At 40.4% G+C, this 22,540-nt stretch overlaps 1 protein-coding gene across 4 annotated transcripts in view; it reads right to left on the reverse strand.

Annotated features, from left to right (window-relative positions):
* The window catches only part of METTL15 (methyltransferase 15, mitochondrial 12S rRNA N4-cytidine), a 207,725-nt gene that overhangs the window by 22,353 nt on the left and 162,832 nt on the right, over positions 1 to 22,540 (reverse strand). For all 4 annotated transcript variants that reach the window (XM_061610577.1, XM_061610579.1, XM_061610578.1 and 1 more), the window contains 2 exons: positions 12,039 to 12,230; positions 9,290 to 9,468 (listed from right to left, as the gene is read on the reverse strand). In XM_061610577.1, coding sequence (XP_061466561.1) covers positions 9,290 to 9,468; positions 12,039 to 12,230 — 371 coding nt within the window. The remainder of the gene's footprint in view (positions 1 to 9,289; positions 9,469 to 12,038; positions 12,231 to 22,540) is intronic.

Below are 22,540 nucleotides of genomic sequence, written 5' to 3' on the forward strand. Positions count from 1 at the left end.
AATTACATCTGGAGGACCCCAGGTTTCCCAACGATGCTTTAAAGGATCAATACAACTTAGGCATGGTGGCTACTAAGTTACTATTTAAATAGGGTTTTCATTTCATTGCCAGAAGGTGCATGGAAACTTTCATTTGAAAAAACCTTCAAAACTTTTGAAAAATTGTTATTTTCAAAACATACCCTAACTCTGGCATGAGGCAATATTGGCAATATTGTTAAATATCTGAATGGTAATTTAAAAACAATTATACTTCCAAGTACCCAATCCTGATGCTTCCTTCCCTCCAAATAACTTGCTTTTTAGCTCCTTACGTCTTAGTTCCTCTCTTTGGTGTCTTTATATTCCAGAAGACTAATGGTATTTTTTTCCTGGGTTGAGAATGGGATAGTGTCAAATTGTGCCTAGATTTCCTGCAGCAAAAGGTTTTTATTTTGTTTGTTTAAAATATTTTATGCCTCTATGATCTTATACTCAGGAAACTATTTTTTTCCTGCATTTGCAATGCATTTAAGAAATCTTATGGTATGATGCAAATAATAAGGGTATGCAACAATGAAGTCCTGTTTCCCAAATTGTCATGCATTGTCTCAATGAATTAAGATTGCTAGGTGCACCGTTGTGAGGATACCAATGAGGAAAGTCAAGATACAAATGATTCTTATCAATGAATAAATAAAGTGATGGGAGCACAATGCTCATGATAGATTTGAACACACATCTCAGTCATCAAACAGACCTCTCCCAGCTAGTCATCTCGGCCATCAACAAGAAAATGACAACCACTCAGTAGCTTGTTGTGACCCATTCACCAGGCACTTTGTGGATCAAACTGCTTATATTTGTTCCAACGTAAATGTTACAGATCAGGCATCTGTTTGTCCAGTTCTGTAGGATATTTTTCAATATCCATACGCTGAGGATGTGGACAGAATTTTTGGAGGTGTGAGGCCTAACACATGCGAGTTCAACCCTTGTCCTACCAGGCTTTAGGTGAAGGCAGATTAGCTGAGTGGGTGATAGCCTAGGAGTGGTTAACACCTTGCAGAATAATGTGGTTCCTGTAATTTTAAAACAGGCTATGGTTACCACTTCTGAAGCCGCTCTCCTTTTGTTATATCATACTGGATAATTTCCAGCAGGTCTCAAATGTTCTCTCCCTGGGAAAGGTGCTCAAGCTTTGTGAAACCTCTGTTTCAGGTTTTTCTGGAGGATATGGGTTTTCTAGATTTAGGCCTATTTTTGGAATGGAAATATCCCTGGTTACCATGACTGATGACTTATGCCTAGTAGTTGACAGGAGCAGTGTACACCTGTTGGTTCTACTGGATCTCTCGGCAATTTAAATACCATAATATCCATCTGAATTGCCTGTCAGGGATGGGGCTTTGCTGCATAGTGTTATTCAGGTCCCGTAAGACTGATTGCAGAAGGTAGTGCTGGGAGACACCTTCTCAATCCATTAGCCATTGGCTTGTGGCTACCCTTGGGGTTCCATCTTACATGAAACCATTGGAGATTTAACGTATGGTACATGGAAATGACACACAGTTCCTTCTCCTTTCCATCTACAGAGACTGTTGAGGTTCTGAATAAGTGCCTGTGGCAGTAACTAACTGGATGTGAGCTAACCAACTGAAACATAATCCAGATAAGACGGATGTGCTTGTGGGTCAGTGGAATGCTGATCTAAGGATGCAACAAGTGTTGGATGCGGTTTCACTTCCCTCAAGAACATAAGGGGAGGTATACTCTTAGATGGTGAGGTACTGACTCTGGCCAGAAATGCTTTTGCCCAGCTTAGATTACTGCACCAAATATGCCCATTCATGGATACTGCAGTTAGTTACATCAAGTCTAGACTACTGCAATGCAGTCTATTTAGGTTGCATTTGAAAAAGTATCCAGAAATAGGGCAACCACAATGTTAAGTGGGGCTACTTGTCAAGAGATTCTGCACTGGGTTCCAACTTCTGTTGGGGCTCAATCAGAAATTCTGTTGATGTAACAGATGTAATGTTGTTATATTTATAGTATTGGAAAGTGTTGTTTGCTGTGATATTTGCTGTTATGTTACTGTTCTATTATTTTTGTTATTATGAAATTGTTCTTGTAATTGCTGTTGTAAGCTGCTTTGAGGACAATTTTTTGTGGAAATAATGATGTATTTCTGATTAGCTATGCATTTCTTTTTTTTTTTTTTCAATAATTTTTATTCAGATTTTCATAAAACATACAAGACGAAATCATAAAACATTCAAAGACAAAAAACAAAATCAAAAATAGTTAAACAAAAACAAAAACAAAAAAAAGAAAAAAAAAACAAAAATAAAAAATAAAGAGTAAAATATTGACTTCCCATTTGTCAAAGATCAAATCAGTTATAAGTCTATAATATATAACAATCCTGTCTCTTAAGTCATATTATAAAATCACTTTCCTCCAGTAGTTATCTTACTTAATCATCAAATCTCATAAACATTACTTTATTCTTTCCACAAAAAGTCAAAGAGAGGTTTCAATTCTTTAAGAAATATATCTATCAATTTTTTTTTTCCAGATAAGCATATCGATTAATCCATCTCATTACTAATTATGATAATCTTATTGTCATAACCATAGTCAAAATAAACATTTCAATTAATCCATCACATCAGAATCTGTTAGGTTCAGTAATTTCAGTAGCCATTGTTCTATTATCCCTATTAGTTCCATTTTCCATCTTCCATCTTCAGTAGTCTTGTTAAGTCCAGTAATTTCAGTATCCAATCTTCCATTATCAGTATTCCATAATAATCTTGCTGTCAAAGCCATAGTCATATAGTAAGAGTCTGATGGGAATTACCTCTATCCCAAATATTTTCTTGCCATCCATTCTGAATAGGTTGCTGAAATACTGCTGTAAAATCATATCTCTGTTCTTTTTTTCAAAATACACTGGGTCATCTCTTGAAAGTTTTTCCATTGTCACATGGCTGCAGTTAATTCCATAGATTTTCTCTATATTGGGCTCCATCACATCATTCCAGTCCAGAAGATTATCCATGCCATTGATAACTTTATCTCTAGAATCTTCATTAATTTCTTCAGAGATAACATTGAGTTCCAAACAATAGATTTTATTTCTAAAGTCCATAGACTCCAAATCTTGTTCCTGTTCCACGTTGGTTCCAATCTCCGGGATCTCCTCTCTCACAGGGACCCCTGTTCCAGTCTCCAGGGTCTCCTCTCTCACAGGGACCCCTGTTCCAGTCTCCAGGGTCTCCTCTCTCACAAGGACCCCTATGTCTTTAATCTCCTGTGTCTCCAAACAATAGATTTTGTTTCTAAAGTCCATAGACTCCAAATCTTTTTCCTGTTCCACGTTTGTTCCAATCTCCGGGGTCTCCTCTCTCACAGGGACCCCTTCCAGGGTCACCTCTCTCACAGGGACCCCTATATCTTTAATCTCCTGCTTCATTTTACTCAATTCAATTTTCAGCTCCTTACAACCCTGTCGCAGGTTTTGTTTCGTTATCTCAATCTCATCCATTATTTTCTGAAACATAGTTATTTCCAGATTCTCAGCCACTTTCTTAATTGCCATTTTAAAACAAAAGTATAGGAAAACCACTTCTTATTTCAGCAACAATTGGGTTAATACTCCAAACTTGGTGACATCACAGTATAAACAGAGCAGACAGCCTTATCTCTCCATGCTTAAGTAAACAAAATGCAGTTCCCAGGATCGAAACAATTAATGGCGGTCGTCAGGAAACAGATTCGTCAAAATAAAATAGACCAAAAAGAGAGTAGTCTCAGACAATATAATATTCTTCAAAATAAAAATCTGGAATAGAAATCCCTCTTCTGTGTATATCTTTAGAATGCAAATCCAGGACAGCTTTTTGCAACAAAAACAGAGATAAGCTATTAATTAGTGAGTAGCAGAGAGAAGTTATGGCTCCCCAGTGAGATGTCAAAAACCGATCAATCTGGCAAATCTCTTTTAAACAGCAACAATTTAAGTCAAGTAAAAGAAAAATATAGAAAGAAGGGTGCTTGCCTGTTAGTGCGTTCTCTCTTAGAAGATAAGATGAACGTTCGCTTTATCAGATAGAGCTTGTTGTTGAAAATCCGTCCCACCTTCGTCGGCTGGACCTCGTCCCATAAATTAATGAGATCTGGTCGTCCCAACAAAAATAGGCTTTGAGGTTAATCTCTTCGTTTCTCCCTACCCGGGAGAAGTTTAATCAGTCAAAAAAAAGAAAAAATCTGACTGATATATCTGAATAAGCTTCTTTTGAGGCAGGAGCCCGTCTCAAAAGCAGGCACAGGCTAAGTCACCCTTCCCGGAAGTCCGATTAGCTATGCATTTCTAATGATATGTATGTGACGTACCTATAGCCTATAAATATGATGGATGTCAGCAATTCTGGAGAGTCACTTAAGGGTGGCCCTCCCTTTGCAAAGGCTCAATAAAGGCAAACATTTGCGGTACCCTGGTCTCGTCTCTATTCCTTATTGGCAACTAGGGGGAATATAGAGTTCCTATCAGTCTGGCCTCCATTCAGGCTTGACTCCTTTTGTAACAGCAGCATATAAATAAAATGATGATGAAGCGCTGTCCAACAAAAAAGAAAAAAAAAAGAAATTCTGTTGATTCTGTAAAGCTGTTAGAAATTCTGTAAAGCTGTTTATGATTTGGGGCCAGGATATCTGAAGAACCACTTTCTCCTGTATGAACCTCCCTGCTTATTAAGATCATCATTAGCCCTCATATTTGCTTCAACTATTCCTAAAGTCCAACTGATGTGACCAGGGAGACTACACTGTCATTATGGCCAAGATTCTGGAATTCCCGCCCTAGGAAACCTTATCTTGATCATTCATTATGACATTTTGGACCATATGTTTTTAGAAGAACGGTTAGCTGAAATGGTTTTTAGGCTACTAAGATGTAATTATTGGGTTGTATTCAACTTAGTGCTACTCAGAGTATGTTTATATATGTTATATGTCTGCTGGGGTCTGCAGGAAAAAAACACACAAATATTTTAATCTTGTATTCCTTTTCATCTATTTTAACTGGACTAGTCCAGCCACGAAGAGAGGTATATTATTTCATTCTTAATCATATAAATGAAGAAACATTTGTACATCTAGGGGGGGAAATCCATCCTGTCCCGACTTTTCCACAGAAAAGAAAATCACATTGCCAGTGGAAGAAAAAATCTTGCTCGGTAACAGGCTTTACTACGGATAATAATAGAACAAAATTTGTATGGGAAGCATGCAGAATAGATTTCATTCATAAAAATACCACGCTTCTGGCAAGATGAATGATTTAAAATCCCAAGGAGAGAAATTATCCTTTTTTTAGTTGTGGGATATCCTGATGTTGCTTACACTATTTAAAATCTAATAGATTCACATGTTAAAATGCATTGAAACCTTAAGCTTCAGAATAAAATCAGCAACATGCTGTGCCTGCCAATGGGCAGCATTCAAGTCCTCTGTGTGAGAGAAAGTGTGGCAGACTTTAAAAATTAATTCTACGAGGGCACCTGTTTACAGGAATTTCCTGTTCAATCTGAATCACATTTAATAAATTCCAATGACACAGTTTCTGTCCTCAGGATCTGTTAATAAAAGTGAAAAATAAATCCATCTGCAACTCAAGCAATATTACAAATTTCCAAATGTTAATTAAAAGTCTGTGAAGCTAGACATATCTGGATAAACTAGATTTACCTCCTAAGATTCTTTTTAATTGTCTTTTGGCCCATAAAAAAATTCTCATCAAGGTATAGATTACATAATCTCACTCTCATCTGTTAACAAATCACAAATCTAGATGAAAGCAAGTGAAACTAAGTTACCCTATAAAGTTAACAGGTAACAAGGAACATAACAGCCACAATGAAAGATTAGAAATAGTTTAGGGAAGAATAGGCTGGTGGTACCCATTAGGTAGAATGAGACAATCACCTCAGGCAACAGATCAGAGGTGGGGACTGCACCCTCAACCATTCCTCTTGAGCCTCTGTTATAGATCACAACTGTGTGTGTCACAGTGATATCAGGCACCCTTATCTGGCTTGCTGCTCACAGCTGCACTAGAGGATGTATTCCACTAACAGAGTTGAACTGCCACTTTGGTCAGCTTTTGTACATGGAATGGAGAGAGACCATCCTGTCCTTTGCCTGAGGCAGCAAAATGTCTTGGTTTAACCCTCAGGAAGACTGCAAGTGGTACACTGATATGCTCAACTGTTTTGTATCATTACAACACCTAGGCGCTAGCAGATGTCTCATGGCTCATCACTGGAAACTGGGAACTAATAAAATAAAAGACTGTGTCACTAGCCCAGTACAGTATGACAATTTAGCAAAGACTACCAAATGTCTCCTGTCATCTGACTAATGCTTACAATTGCTTTTATTGGCACATGGATGATCTGTCCCTCCATAGAAACCAACAAAAACAAAATGCAAACCAACCGAGCAATAATTTTAAAGAAATACTGAAGAGCCTGCACTGCTGAGACCTCTGCCTATGTAAGAGGTCTGCAGTTCTTGTTTTTGATGCAGCTGTACTCCCCTTAAGATTTCGGTTTGCAATTTTGGGCTGCTGTTACTTCTGGGCCTTACTTTGCTCTCCAAAGTGGCACTGGTAGCATAAGAACAGAGGGAGCTTGGCAACAAGTAACATCCAGGATTGGCTACAGAAATGTACTGTATAGGGGCTGCTCTTGAAGACCTCTCAAAAGCTTCAGTTGGATCAAAAATAAAAATACATCTGCATTTTTATTCCAGATAACTGGCATGTTATACAGCAATGATATCTTCCCATTTTTGCAACAATGTCAATGAATGCATTCTTGTACATTTCGGAACACAATTCAAGTCACAAGTGTTTATAAAGCCTTGCATTTGGGAGAAGGATTTCTCAAGCACTACCTGGTCCTGTACAAGACTGCCTGTGCTTTCAAGTCATCTGTTGGGGTCCTTCTTTGAGTCCTCCTGCTTGAAGAGTAACTGAGGAACAGGAGTCTTCTGTAGTGATACCCCGGTTCTAGAATGCTCCTCCTCAATGCCCAATGCCTACATCCATTACCTTTCAGTGACCAGGAAAAATGTTTTTGTCCAACTGTGCATTTTATAATTCAGTATATTGTGATTGTAAATACTGGAATTTTACATTGATTGTTTTTACCATCTGCTGTGCAGTTTTAGTTTTTCTACTTTTTTTTAAAAAAAATTATTGTTATGGGTTTTAATGTCATTTTTTCAGAACCATCTCAAACAATTCTGCAGAGGCAGGATACAAACTTATTATTATCAATTAATAAGTAATAAATATGTAAACAACTGCAGCACAGCCCTTTCCAATAGCCCACTCAATAAAAAGTTGAGTTAAAGGTTTGCAAGAGAGTTTGCTTCATGCACAGAATCAAGAAGGCTTCTTTCTTCCTGTACTAAAGTTTAAGGAACAAGTCACCTCCTATTCCAGGAGAAATTATCAGCCAGCAGATGGCAATGTCCATTCTCAAGTAAGTTTTGAATGCCTGAGTTCCTATATACTCTCTGCACCCTAACAGCCAAAAAAAGTTCACTCTTGCTCTCATCCCTGCCATTTCATCATCATCAGCTCCCCAGACCATTGCTGAGGCAAACAGAATCCATCAAGGCTGATTTTAAAGGGATCTGTCTGGCCAGGAAACTGAGAATAGGTTAGGAGGAAAAAAAGATTTCTTAGGTATTATTTTTATATTGCTATGCAAGATGTCTGGAATGCCCGCAGTGGATACAGTGAAGAAACGGGTTTCTGTCGGGTCTGAGGGACAATAGTGTGGCATATATGTGCTGCATGTGAAAGATCCCAGGTCCAACGCTTGGCACCTTCACTCAGAAGAATCTCAACCAGCAGAGCTGGGAAAGACCACTGCCAGAAACCCTGAAGAGCCATTGCCAGTCAGCGTAGACTGGGTTTGATGGCCCAGTGGTTTAACTCAGTAAAAGGCAACTTCATATATTCATTTATACCTGACTGATGTGAACTGTCTTTAGTGAACTGTCAAGTGGCCATTTGATGTTCTTTTCAGTCAAATGATGCAAAATAAAATAACATTAAAGACTTGGATGCACAATGAAATAGTTGAAAGATGGCTTTGCTGTGCACTGCAAGTTTTCTATGCACCCAGATAGCAGCAGGCATCACCATTTACTCAGGCATCCATGAGAAATGAACCACAACTGATTTGTTAGCTGCTCTTCAGTCAAAGTTCTCAGAAAGGCTTACAGAACGAAACCATAAAAACAGCAAAAATAAACACAGCAAACTGTTATAAAACTAAAAGGCTTGGTTAAACAGTTTTTGTGGGGCACCATGAAAAATAAAGCTGATGCCCGGCCATTCTTCCTGGGAAGTCAATTCCAAAGGTGGGGTGCCAAAGCTGAAAAGGTCCTGTTTTTGGTTACCAGCCACTTTACTTGATACAGAAGAGGGACTTGGAACAGGGACTCTGAGACCAATCTTAAAAATCCAGGTAGATTCAAGGAGGAGCAGATGGTCCTTTAGGAATCTGCAAGGTTTCTGGGAACAGCAGCAAAATTGTATGTCTCAATAAGCCCTGTAAAGCTCATCTTGTTAGCATCAGTGATTGAAATATTTCATTAATTACTCTGGGCAATATCCAGTAATGTCTATCTGCCTGTACAATGGAAATCCACTTGTGCAATAAGATATCTGGCTTCTGCCCTGCAGGTACCTGCACCCCCCCAAACTCTGTTCTGATGGGTTCCCCAATCCTCCAGAGCAGATTGTTTTGGGGGAAGAGGCTGTGGGGAGGGGAGAGAAAAACATGAAGCTCCACCGCCCATGCAATGTTAGATCTCAGGTCTTCCTGACACAGAAATCAACTAGCAGATTGTTATTTTATTAGGTGGGCAATTGTAGCATCTTGCCACACATGAACATTAAATTGTTTGAAATTAAGACAGAAGCTCTGTCATTTCTGATAGCTGAAGGCTTCTCAACAGTAATGATAAAACAGTTCCTCTCTTTTTGTTATCCAGGGCTTCATCTTGGTAGGCAAAATTAAAAATGTCTTCATGTAAAGTCTATTATGAAACTAATCAGCATCCAACAATATAAAAAGATAGAGCATATGGAAAAACAGCTGACATCAGAGCAGGATAGACAGGATTAGATCTTGCATGATTTCAAGTACAAATAGATCCCTCTGGGACTTTGCGGATTAATATTTTCTCTCTCTCAGACACTGCTCAGAATTAATGAGGGTACCTGCAACAATGCTGGCAAGCTGCTGAGTTCTGGTGATGGGGTAGATGCTGCGTGCCTGAACAACTGCCGAAGCTATTTTCTTGGCGTGCCTTTCCTCCCCATATGTTCTCAGGATGGACGCAAGTGCCTGTTGATCTAAAGCATTCACAACATCAGCAGCGGTGGGCATGTCAGGATACCTACGCACAAGAGCAGCCAATTAGTTCACTGACGTCAGCCTTCATTGACAAGGGGTGAAGCTTCACAGCATTGAGACATAAAGTCGAACACACACACACACACTGCATACAAGTGCTTCTGAGATTTTACAATAAGAGGCAGGAATCATTTTAAAGCAGAAATAGCTTCGATCTTGTAAATCACCTCTTATTAATTCACATGGAGGCTCTCTCCCTCCAACCCCAATCTCCTAACATTAATTAGCTATAAAGAATAGTTGAAATGCCTTTATCATAAACTTTAACATTATAGCAGTACCTCAGATAAAATTGAAAAGACAAAATACTGCTAAGGCTGCCTTTGCTTGCATAATGCCAGGAGATGAACTCATTTTACAAGCAGATATTTTTCCAAGACATCACATTGCTTTATCTATTTCCTGATCAAAAAAGAGAGCCTTAATCTCTGTGACCTTTTCACTCACATCTGGTGTCATGAAAAATGATCTTCTGCAAAGAAAATGTGAGGTATTTAATGATCACTTAAAGGTCTCACAATTCAGAAATGGTCTCTCTTTCAGAAGAAAGGTAGTAGAAATGATCAGTCTGGATAATATTCCCAGAATATAAGGGAACAACCAACATTTCTTTCATTTGCCTTTTTGGAATGATTTTTTATGTATTAGGTACTATCACTGATTCAGAATCCTGTGTGCCCCTCGCAGGCAAGGGATCTCTTTATAAACCACTCAAATCCACAAGAAATAGTACAGATGGAGCAACTAAATTGAGATTTTCTGGCATGAAGCAATGAGACAATTTAGTTGTCCTGAATTCATAAACTCTTAGAAAACATTATCAGGAAAACAATTTTGTGCTATACTATTTTATCCAGCATTATTCCAAAGGTCAATATGTAAAAAAAAAGTCTTCAAAATTTTAGATTTACCAGAAACAGCAAAATAGGACGCCATTGCTTTAAAAGGTATTATTGGCATTGCCTTATTGGATGATGATGATGATGATGAAAACCCAAATTTCCTTCATATGTTTTGGCTGATCAAATTTCACCAGAGCTAAAGCATCCTACTGTTGGGGTGGGGGGTGCTGATTATGCTTTCGGTGACAGGAAATCTACCAAGTGCCTTAACAATTTGATTTAATGGATAATCATTCTTATGAGAAATATACATGACTTGCTTTCAAATATTATTTATACAGCCCTTGGCTTAGTTTATGCCTCTCTTGGCTATAATAACTTGAATTTACAGTACCACACACACACACAGTTGATTTTTGTATACATAATTTCTTGCAAGAGTTTTTGACTAAAATTCTTAAAAGTTTTCTCTAATTCATTCATTCTATCTCTTCTATAAGTCCATGCATTTGTACATAAGGGACCAAAGTTCTGTCAGCACTGCAGCTATCTGAACAATACTAGTTCATTGCCATTATTAACCATGGAAGCTCCAGTTAGTCTATATTGATTCTAGAATTCTTTTTAATGAAGTGTATTTATTGTTGTGTACACTTGCCAGGATATACACAGCTGCTATACATCCAATAAAATATATTGTTAATATATGCACATAACATATGATTCCAATGCGCTTCATATAAGATAAGCACCTTGTAGGCAACTACTACCTATGTGGGCCAATTTCAACATGGGCAATGCCGTGAAAGTAGTTTTAATACAGTGGTTTAAGGAGTTTTTATTTTTTTACAATTTCTATAAACAACATGGAAGAAAGCCACAACTGGTCTAATCTGAAGGATAAGAAAGAACCTTATATAGGAATTGTCTCACTGGTCATACTGCAGTGAATCTTTTACAAACATTCCAGTTCTGTGTTGCCTGTTCAAGATTTTTGTTGTTGCTATCCATTGTTTCCATTTTAAATGTCACACTTAGAATCTATGGGAACATTTGTGATGAGCCAATGAGCAAAACAGAAATTGGCACCAAGGGCTAAACATTTAGAACATTTAGAAGCTGAATGGTGGAAGATTCAGGACAGATAAAAGAAAGTACTTCTATGGAACTTGTTCCCTGAGGAGTCAGTGACAGCCACCAACTTGGAACAGGGTGGTTCACGACAGATGCTATTGGAGGTCGCTGATTCATAGGGTCACCATAAGTCATAGTCGACTTGAAGACACATAACAACAACAAAAGAGGATTAGACAAATTCATGGAGCATAATGATATCAAAGGCTACTAGCCACGATGGCTATGCTCTTCCTCCACAGTCAGAGAGAGTATGCTTCTGAATACCAGTTGCTGGAAACCACAGGGGTGCGGGAAGTGCTTTTGTCCTGCTTGCAGGCTTCCCAGGAGCATCTAATTGCCCATTGTGAGAACAGGATTTTGGACTAGATGGACCACTGGCCTAATCCAGTAGGCTTTTCTTATGTTCTTAACATTGAACATTAGGAAACCTATTTTGCTTAGGACATAAAAAGCTGGCTTATGTATATGCAGGGGTAGACAGGGAATTTAATCGCAGCTCTGCATCCTGAAATGGAAATTACATTCAGCATGCTGTTGAGAAATATTGAAGGAAGACATTTTTATCAACATGTACCTGCCACCATCCATCCTCATATCCAAAGGACCATCTTTTCTAAGGGAAAAACCTCTTTCTGGAGTATCAAGTTGTATGGAAGAGCAACCAGCATCCAAAAGAACTCCATCCAGACTCCCTGGCTGCACTCCAGCCAAGGTTAACATGGCTTCTGCTTGACTAAACTGTCCAAGAAGAGCTTGGATTTGTTGCCTAGAAGAAAAAACAGAGTAAGGAATATACATGCTCTGCAACATGATAGCAATTATTAACTGTTATTTCTTCCTGGACCCCTGCATATATAATCAGCAACTCCTCCCTCAGAAGCCAGCATTGTAACTCGAATGCTAATACTCATGGAAGAGCACTATCATGGACTTTTCAGTTGAAGAATTTCAGTGTATGTCCAGAGTTAACAAAGAGCCCAAGATAGTCCTCTCCCTCTATCACAAGCAGGAAATAAAGCAGGTGTCTTCTGCTCAGCTGGTAGGGAAAGCTGCTGTTTACCCACAACAGTACTTTCTAAACTATGTGCCATGAGAGAATTGCTAGTGTACATTGAGAACAAATATATTACAAAGCTCCTGAAATCCAGAGTGTCCATTTACAGAAAATGCTACCTCCTATTAGGTCTATGCATGACTCACTGCTCTAGCCCCACACTTTCCCACTGGGAACAGGTAATTCTGCCCTGACTTTGCATTGGCTATGACTGGATCATTCAATCACTCCTGTAGCAGAGATGCAGTAGTACTGCCTGCCCTCAGAACAAGCTGCCTGTTGCACCTCTGTATGATCTAACACTGGAAAAATGTGGTACTGCAAATCCAAATCCAAAACGAGAATGATTCCAATATGTTCAGCTTTATTTAGTGCAGCTTATTGATCTAGCAGAGCACCAGTGTAGTGTAGTGGTTTGAGTGCTGGACTATGACCTGGGAGACCAGGGTTTGAATCCCCACACAGCCATGAAGCTCACTGGGTGACCTTGGGCCAGTCACTGCCTCTCAGCCTCAGAGGAAGGCAATGGTAAACCCCCTCTGAATACCGCTTACCACAAAAACCCTATTCATAGGGTCGTCGTAAGTCAGAATTGACTTGGAGGCAGTCCATATTGATCTAGCAAATCATACCATTACGTTGTGTTTGTGTGTGTGTGTCCCCACACACATACGATACTACCTCCCTTCAGCAACATGACTTCATTCTTTACAATTTTTAATCTACTCTGTTCTGGTAATTTAAGTTGTGTGACAAATAGTGCCCAATATTTGTCACACATTATTTAAAAATAAGGTCATTCTCTACTTGGCAAATATGATAATGAAGATTGTCTTCTTCTATACTAGATGCAAAAGGAGAAAGAGTAATGTTAGCTCAGGATAAAATGAGGATGTATGCCACCTAAAGCTCCTTGAAGGAAAGGTGGGATCTAAATGTAATAATATATGAATTTCATTGTAGTTCTGAGGCCTTTTCTATTATCCAGAGTTTTGTTTATTTGTGTATCACCTTAATTTTCTACTGATACACTGGATAATTGAGATTTAGCTGTTTGTTTCCCACCCTGGTCTGCTACTGGAAGGAAGGGCAGGATATAAATCTAATAAATAAATAATAAAATATTCCTGAAACTAAATACAGAAGTTTTAAAGAATGTCTCATAAAAACCTACTCACTTTACCATCACAACTCTTACATGGAAATTCCTTTCAATTTTTTCTTTTCAATAATTTTTTATTTTGCAAATATTTAATTTACAAAATCACACTATATAAAAACATAAAAGGCCCATACACACATAACAGATAACATACATTTTTACCTTAAAAACAACTATCACTCCTGCATACTTATCCAGCTTTGATATTTACATACTACCCCCAGCACTTACTCATATTCTAACAGTAGGCTCCACCAGTATCCCTTACTATCCCTCTGTATCAACATATTGTCCACACCATTTCCTGATATTCCTAATTCCCTAATAACATACTGAGTTACTAAATTCCACTTAGGGCACAATCTAACTACTATTTACACTGGGCTTTACACCAACCGACGCCCCTCATCTTGGCTCAGCTGTGGCTCTGTTACTTATATAATCACTAGCAGCCTTGAACTCAAGAGTTGTTCAAGAATTCTAAGGAACCAAAAAATCAGTGCAGTTTTGAAAGGTTTAGCCTGCCATCCTGATTCAAAATGGCATCCAACTGTATCCAAAACTAGAAGAAAACCTGTTCTTTGCATGCAAAATTTGGTTATGCTACCTTAAGGCGAAGGACAAGGTCGCACCCCTCCTCATTCCATGTCATTCATTTCATTGGCGATCACTCGTGGCTGAGTAAGATTGTCTTCCAAGATAAGGTCTTTAACAGTGGGTCCGTAAGTGACTGTGGAGGCCAATTCTGGATCCACCCAGCCTCCCACAGTGACGACACAGATGGAAGATGGTCCATGACTAGGGGCTTCTGGATTTCACAGTCCTGCCCCCATCACCATTCGCCTATCAGGGCCAGTGGTGCCATAGCCTAATCCCTCCATACAAGCGGTGTGCGGCTAATAAACCTGCTCGCATGTCCCACCTATCCTTATTCTCCCTGTAAATGATATGTGCACTGTGTGCACATGCCTGCCAGCAACCAAGGGAAGGGAAGCCTCCACCACCATCTTAGTTGATGACAGGCATGTGTGCACTGCTCGCGCATGCCTGCCATCAACCAAGATTGCGGTGGGGGCATTAGCCCCTTAGGGAAGCCTCTGCCGCCATCTTGGTTGTTGGCAGGCGTGCAAGCTGCATTCACAGGGATGAGAGAGGTAGGTGGGGTGCGCGTGTGGGCTTATTGAAGCCCACACTGACTGTAGGGAGGGGAGGTGCCTGGGAGCTCCCTCTCTGCAATCTGTGGCAGGGTTGGGAGTTGTCAGTGGCACAGATTGCAGAATGGGAGCGCTACCCTCCTGCTTTAAGGAGGGGCCCCTCAGGGGCCCCCAGCCAAGGCCTGACCTGGCTGCCCCCTGGCACCAGCCCTGATTAATTAATTTGCAATACTGAAAAGAGGGAAAAGTTATGGCAATTTGTTCAGCTTACTTGGATAAGTACCCAATACAAGTTCAAAAATTTTTACCAGTGAAAACATTAAAATGCAATACACTGCTGTCCCCATGGTAGAAAATAAGACCGCTCATGACTTATTCATATGCCAAAATACATGGATATGTATTTTTAAAATTCTAAACAAGGAAATTAGATCTCTAAAATCCATGGTGTTGCTTTATTCAAAGCACAACTCTTACAGCTCTGCAGAAGTCCTAGCATCAAGAGAAACAATGCTTGTCCCAAGCAAACACACTATTTCCTGAACTGGTACAAGCATTTTGTCAATATCACCAAGGTGAATGAAATAACTTTCAAGAGGTACACAAGAACTAACTAACTACCAAAAGCTACTGCTGCCAGATCAATACCTGAATGAGACTATGTGGAAGCATTTTCCAACTAGTTAACTGAGAAGGTTAGAGGTGTGGAGAAGAAATGTGAAGTGAATTATGTGGCGTTCAGGGGGCTGTCAGAAATGTGTTTGGGGTACAAGTGTCATTCAGTGATGAACAGGCAAGTGAAAGGTATGTGTGTGTGCATGTATTATGCCTGACATAAATACAGAACGAGTTTCATTCTCAAGGTTTCTTGTTATCATTGGCCATTTACTTAGCTAAAAAAGAAAATGTTCCACTGCACACAGTAGAATACTACACTGATCTGTATTTTGTTAAGCAACTTCAACAATACCTAATCTCTGAAGAACGTAAAAACAATATGCAACAATTTAAGATGCCTAGAACAAAATTATTTTTTCATAATTCGCCTCTTCCTCACAGTACCCATAAATACTTTAATACTAGTATTTCTCCTTTACAAGTGGAAAAACTTAAGAGACAAAGGAGGAAATGTTAAGTGAGTTGCCCAAGGATGAATAGTAATGAATGATAAAAACTGGATTAGTCTTTAGGAAATTCACAGCCCAATGATTTATAACTTCAAACACTGACTTTATGATACCCATCATTGCTTGTTCTTTTCTTTTTGGGCCATCACCAACTTTTTTTTAATTTTGTAAAGCATCCACACAGGAATGGCGCTATAACTAAAATCTGAAATATTCAAGTCATTCTTTTTGGGGGGCTTCACCATGATTCTTTTGCATTGGTTTTAAAATATTTTCATTAAAATGCTGTTAAAAGGTATGTTAAAACCTTTACTGAAATTAAAAATGAAATGCAGCAGTCACAAACTTCTTTTCTACCATATTAACAGTTTAAGACCATAGCATTAAAATTTATAGAGAACCATGGTTCATTGAGGAAGAAAACTAGGCCTGAATTCTTGTTAACTCAAAATGTTAGGAATATACCGAGTAAAAGGTACAAAGTTCTGATTGACCTAGATATATCAAGTAATACATATCAGAGCAAATGGAAATGAGGATTAGGTCAGCAAATAACACCATGACAACAGAAATGGATTTAACAGACACTTTAAAGTTAATTTTTTTTAAAAAAAAAAAAATCTATTTCGCTGGTACTTGACTCTGGCAGAGTCATCCCAAATATTATACAGTGGCTGCATACTATACAGCGTGGATTTTCTGCATTCCACAATGTTAAATTGAAAATACCCCCATGCCGTTCTAATCCTTCCCATAAACTCATTTCAAAACAAAACCTTACAAAACTTATCATCCTGAACTCAAGAATGCTTGCTTACCAACCCTCGAAATTTTCATGATGATACACAAAACAGTCAGAGAGAATAGAGAGTTCAAAGTGTAAAAAGAGAGAGAAAAAACCCCAGACCCCCTTTGGACTTTCTTCTCTCTGAGTTCTCATAATTTGTTGAAATTAATTAAAAATCAGCCATGTTCACAGAGTACTTGTAATCCTATTACTGACCTTGTCCCATACTCTGACCTTCATCTTCTGCAGTTTTTTTTTGTTTGTTTTTTAGTAGCCTAAGTCTCTCACTCAAGTTTATTGAGGTCAAAGACCCACAGTATATACAAAGAACAGCATATAAAAGGAGAAATAAAATGAAAAGACAATAAAACATTAAAACAGAAACAAGGTAAAATTGCATCAATACGAGAACTTACAATCAAGAGGGCAAGGATATCCGTATTTGCTGTAAGGCATGGATAAACTTGGCAACTTGCAGGGAGATTTCCCTATCAGAACCAGCCAACAGGTAAGATAATATGGATTCTGGAGGCTTATATGGGTACCTTGCCAGAAGAGGGGAGAGGAATATAGGGAGTATAGGGGGCAGTTTAAAAACAAATGCTGAAGGGTTTCAATGGGACCCATACCACAGGGACAGAGGCGTTGTTCAACGGAAAGACCAGAGAACCTCCCGCTCAGCAATGCAGAGTGTAGGGAATTGAATCTGGCCTTGGTAAAAGCTAGTCTGAATTTGGGTACTGTAAAGAAATCTAGATAGGGGGCAAAGTTTCCGGGGTCCATTTTTAGCTTCAAAAAGAGGGGAGAGCATACTTTAGAGGCTCTATCAAACAAAGATTGCAGATTGGAGTCTCTAAGCCGAGACCGAATTTGGGCTTTCGCCAGGGTGAGTGGTTGAGATGCTAGGAATTCCCCAGAGAAACCTAATTGCAAAAATTTCGCAAAAATTTTTTGCTCCAGTTGGATGTGAAATCGTTGTTCCAGAGGGTGGATATGTAGCCTGGCTGAGGATTATAGGCATGGACGGCCCAAAAATTTACAGCCATCAGCCATGCCGTGCATTCCAGAGATGCAAGACCACACTCTAACCTAAGAGCTGCAGAAGCGACGCATCTCGGTACACCGAGCACCCTGCGTAGGAAGAGGGAAAGGACTGCTTCCACTGAGGAGTTAAATGAATGTATCCATATAGGGGCCCCATAAAGAATCTGAGGGATGATTTTAGCTTTGAAAACCTGGATAGCGGCTGGCACATACTGCCCCCCTTTGGTGAAAAAGAAACGTAGTACACCCTTGACTGTATTACGAGCATTCTTGATTGCCACTCTAATATGAGTAGTCCATTTCAACGTGGAGTGGAATATGATTCCTAAGTACCTGAAGTGGGAGACCTGTTCAATTTGGTGACCATTAATTGACCAGGGGGAGATTGTTTTACGGTTAGAAAATACCAGGATTTTGGTTTTAGAGTAGTTGATAGTCAATCGATTGTCACTACAATAAAGCATGAAGGCTCGCAGCATTCGCTTGAGACCCACTTTGGAAAGGTAAAGAAGAGCCACATCATCTGCGTACAGAAGCAGAGGGCATCTTACATCTGCGATTTTGGGGGAATGAAAATCCTGAGAGAGACAAAATGATCTCAGGTCATTTAAATAAAGATTGAATAGCAGGGGAGCTAATATGCACCCCTGTCTCACCCCCTTGTTAGAGAGGATGAGGTCGGTTAAACCTCCCTCTCGGCCGCAGCGTACACGTAGAGAGGTGCGCTGATATAAGTTGTAGATCAGGGTTAGTAGCCTTTTGTCGATGTTAGTGTTTGCTAGTTTGAGCCATAGATTGTTTTGTGGGATTGAATCAAAAGCAGATTTGAGATCCACAAAGGCCACGTATAGACCGTTGCCTCTTAACTTACTGTATTTTTCCGCCAGGTGACTCAGTACAAGGCAATGATCGAGAACCGAGCAGCCTTTCCTAAACCCGGCCTGCTCTTTGCCTAATATGTCATATTCCTCCATCCAGGCATCAATATTTGCCAATGACCGATAATAAGCTGATTGGCCTGTAATTAGAAGGGTCCTCTCTATCTCCCTTCTTAAATATAGGCACAACTATTGCTTCGCTCCAAGATTCCGGAACGTGGCCGGTATTGTTGATTTTAGTAAATAGATTGGCTAAAATTGGCACCCACCAGTCTGGAAATTTTATCAACATTTCTGACAGGATATTGTCAGGGCCGGGCGCCTTGTCTGCCTTCAGAGCAACAATCAGGGCTTTTACTTCTTCCTGTGTAACAGGAGGCCATGGCGGGAGAGCCAAGGGATCGGGGGGGACAAAGGGACTTTGGTCCACATGTCGGACTTCCGCGAACATTTCAGTGAAGTACCATTCCCAAATCTGGGGGGGGATATTACAGGGTGCTATGAATTCAGTGTGGGAAGCGTTAGAGATGATGGCCCAGAAGCTTTTGGAGTCTTTAGATCTCAATACCCAAATTAAGGTCTCCCAGTCCTGCTGTACAGCTAGCCTTTTCTTAGTAGTCAGCAGGGATTTGTATTTCCTTTTGATGTCATAATATTCAGAGGGAAGCTGGGTAAGATTTTGCTGATGGTAATGCTTGTATACGTTCCTCAGCTGTAATTTTAAGGCCAAACATTCCCCATCGAACCATTTCGCATTACAGCTAAAGGTTTTTTTGGGAGCGAGCTGTCTAGGAAAAAGGGCGATGTTTAAATGGAGATTAAGGATGAGTATTCATCTAGAGCTGACTGGGAATTATTGGCTTTCCTTAAATTTTCCCAAATGGCCATGGGCGGAGGGGAAAAAAGGAAATTTTCAGACCTAAGGGCCAGCTGTGTCGACCATCTGGTCCTTCTGCCCTTAAAATGCTTGCCGCTAAGAGTAGGGTTATGGTAGTTATCTAGCCTGGAGTTCTTGGGGCAAACGCACTCAATGTTGAGCGGAAGGTGGTCACCGTTTTGTCTATTTCCTACTTTGAAAGCAGAGATCAAGTTAAATAGTTGAGGGGCGATCATTGCATAATCGATAACACTGCTTCCGCGGGAGGAAATATAGGTGTATTCCGCACTGGCGCCTAGTTGTTCGAGGCCATTTAATATGGTCAGATTATGATTACCAACCAAGCGAGCTAGGCATATTCCCCCATAATTAATTTTGGTGTCCTTCAAGTGCCTGTTAGAATTAGGGATAAGGTGGTCACAATTTTCACTCCACCATAACCTTGATGAAAAAAGAGCATCATTATTTGGACCAATCCTTGCGTTAAAGTCCCCCATGATGAGCATATGTGCTCTGGGGTACTTCGCCTCCAAATCTAGCAAATAATTATCAAGCTCCTCCCAAATCAGGTCCGTATTGGAACGCATATAATTGGGAGGCAGATAGACATTAATACACAGGACCAAAAGGGCATTAAATTCTAGGCACACTGCATGGCCGTTGAATTCAAGGGTTGAAGATCTCTAACTTGGATGGCCAGTGGAGTTCAGTGGAAATCAAAATTGCCAAACTGTTGCTGGTCTACCTCTCCTGTCTGCTGCAAAGGTAGCTGGCAGGTGTCTGGAGGAAAAGCCATCCAGGAAGGGTTTACAGGTTGCCCAGGTCTCTTGGAGAAATATTACATCAAAGTTGTTAAGGTAAGAGGTCAACTCTGGGTCACTTTGTTTACTATTCCAGCCAGCTATGTTCCAGGAGAGGAAATGCAAGACAGTGGAGGGTGAATGTCAATTAGGGTCCAAGATTCTGTTTAGGGCTCCCATGTTGTCCCGAAAAACTGCTCCGTTTTTACGGCGGCTGGGATTAATAGATCTAGGAACCGTTGCTTCTAATGAGGTTGATCTTGGCCTGATAGTTCTTGTTTCCTCCACAAATTTGATGATGGAAAAAGCTCCTACAGCATTGTTTGAAGGAGCGGGTGAGGAAATCAGTGACTCACTACAGTCTACAGCTCTGAGTCGTTGGATCAGAAGATGCAGCTTGGAGACAAGCGCCGATCTCTCAGAAGCTGGGAGCTGGACGTAGAGCTCCGTGAGTTGAAGCTCCTCTGGTTCTAGTTCCTGTAGGAGAGCAGGCATCAATAATGGCACGATTGTGGAAGGGTATTGTGGCTTCAAAGGGTCAAGGGCCTGCTGGGCGGTGTGCATGTAGTTGTTGGTCCTTGGGGGATCTTCGGAAACGGCCGTGCTGCCGAGCAAGCTTCGCAGATGAAATCTGACTAACGGCATTGGAGGTGCAGCGTTAGTATAGTATCTTTGTACGAATATACCCTTTCCTTTTAGGCTGCCCCTTGCGCTAAGAATTTGGTTGGCTTCCTTACTGGAGTGACAAGTAATAATCAGGCGCCAATCCCACACATTGTTGGAGATGTTGTTCATTGATCTGATGAAGTTTGTTCGCCATGGGGCACGCGTCGCCTGACGGAAACAGTTATCCAAGAACGGAATACTCGGAAAAAGGGGGCGCCCTCCCCTGGCGTTATGTTTGTAACAGATGACCAACTTGTCTGGTTGCAATGTCAGGTTCCACCTTGTTGAGTATCTTTCAATTAACTCAGACCTTTGCTCTGAGTGGTCCCTCAGAGTAGACTCAGATTCTGCCATGTCCTTGACAGAGGTAAAGCTCTGAGAATCTGGCGGAGACTCCATCAGCGGCAGTGAAGATTTTCTCCGGATAGCCTGGCAGTGGGCATTTGATGAATCCTTCTTCATTGGAGCGTCCAATTGTTTGAACAAAGGCTTAAAATTCATCTTATTAGAGTTATTGGGCTTGCTGTTCTTAATGTTTTTCGATTTTTTTGATTGGTTGGTGTTTAAAGCAGGAGTGGATTTTTTCTTCCTCTTTCTGCCTCTGTTTTTTCCTGTGTCTGGAGCCGCGCTATAGGGCGGTTCAGATCTATTGGTAGAATTTTCTGCAGCTGTTCTTCCACCGCTTGGGGGCACTAATACTTCCATCAACGTGGTAAGTAGATTGTTTGTTTCTGAAATATATGCCTTGACTAGCTTCATTTCCTCAAGCAGAAGGGGCTGCCAGTCTTGGGCAGAATCTGAAGAAGGGAATCCATCCTTTTCCCTTTCACTCTCAACTGGGGTTATTGATTGTCCCATGAGAGGGCAGTAAGAGTCAATGGTAAGGATTTCTGAGGGTGGCTCATCGTTTATTACGCTCGAGGAAAAATTTAAGCCTGCATCCTGCAGTTCCTCTGCGAGGCTTTTGGCAGCTGGAAAGGTCGTATGGAGTTTAGCAGAGAGGGGATGTGCTACAGTCCATTCATTTTCCAACCATATGTTCGTGGAGTTGGATAAGGGTTTCTGTGAGGTCGAAGGGGGTGGGTCATTAATGGGGGAAAAGTATTCCGTGATCTTATTCTGAACATTGTTTGACGCAGCAGTTTCTTCCACAGTTAGACCCAGCTCCTGGTAATTGCTTCTGGTCATTACCATCTTGGCTTCGTGCCCCTTGCCCCGTAAGCAGAATAAATCAGTGAGGGCCGACACTAGAGTTTAATTTAGCTGCTGTAATCGACTAGGCATTTATTTCGGCAGCCTTCATAAATTTTGGTCTCAAGTTTCTAAGTCCTCTGGCAGACGGCAGAGACAGCAGGCAGATCCCCATAAGATTAATGGCGGATTAATGGCGGATCCTCCTATGCTTGAGCGTCCATGGACAACCGTATCAGCTAGCAGCTGTCTGAAGTTAGAGAGGATGGAATGCGGAATTGTGCCAAAATACGCCCCGCAATCTCTCCCTTCCCTACTTCTTATATCTTAAGCATT

This window comes from Rhineura floridana, chromosome 2, assembly GCF_030035675.1.
Source record: "Rhineura floridana isolate rRhiFlo1 chromosome 2, rRhiFlo1.hap2, whole genome shotgun sequence".
NCBI lineage: Eukaryota > Metazoa > Chordata > Lepidosauria > Squamata > Rhineuridae > Rhineura > Rhineura floridana.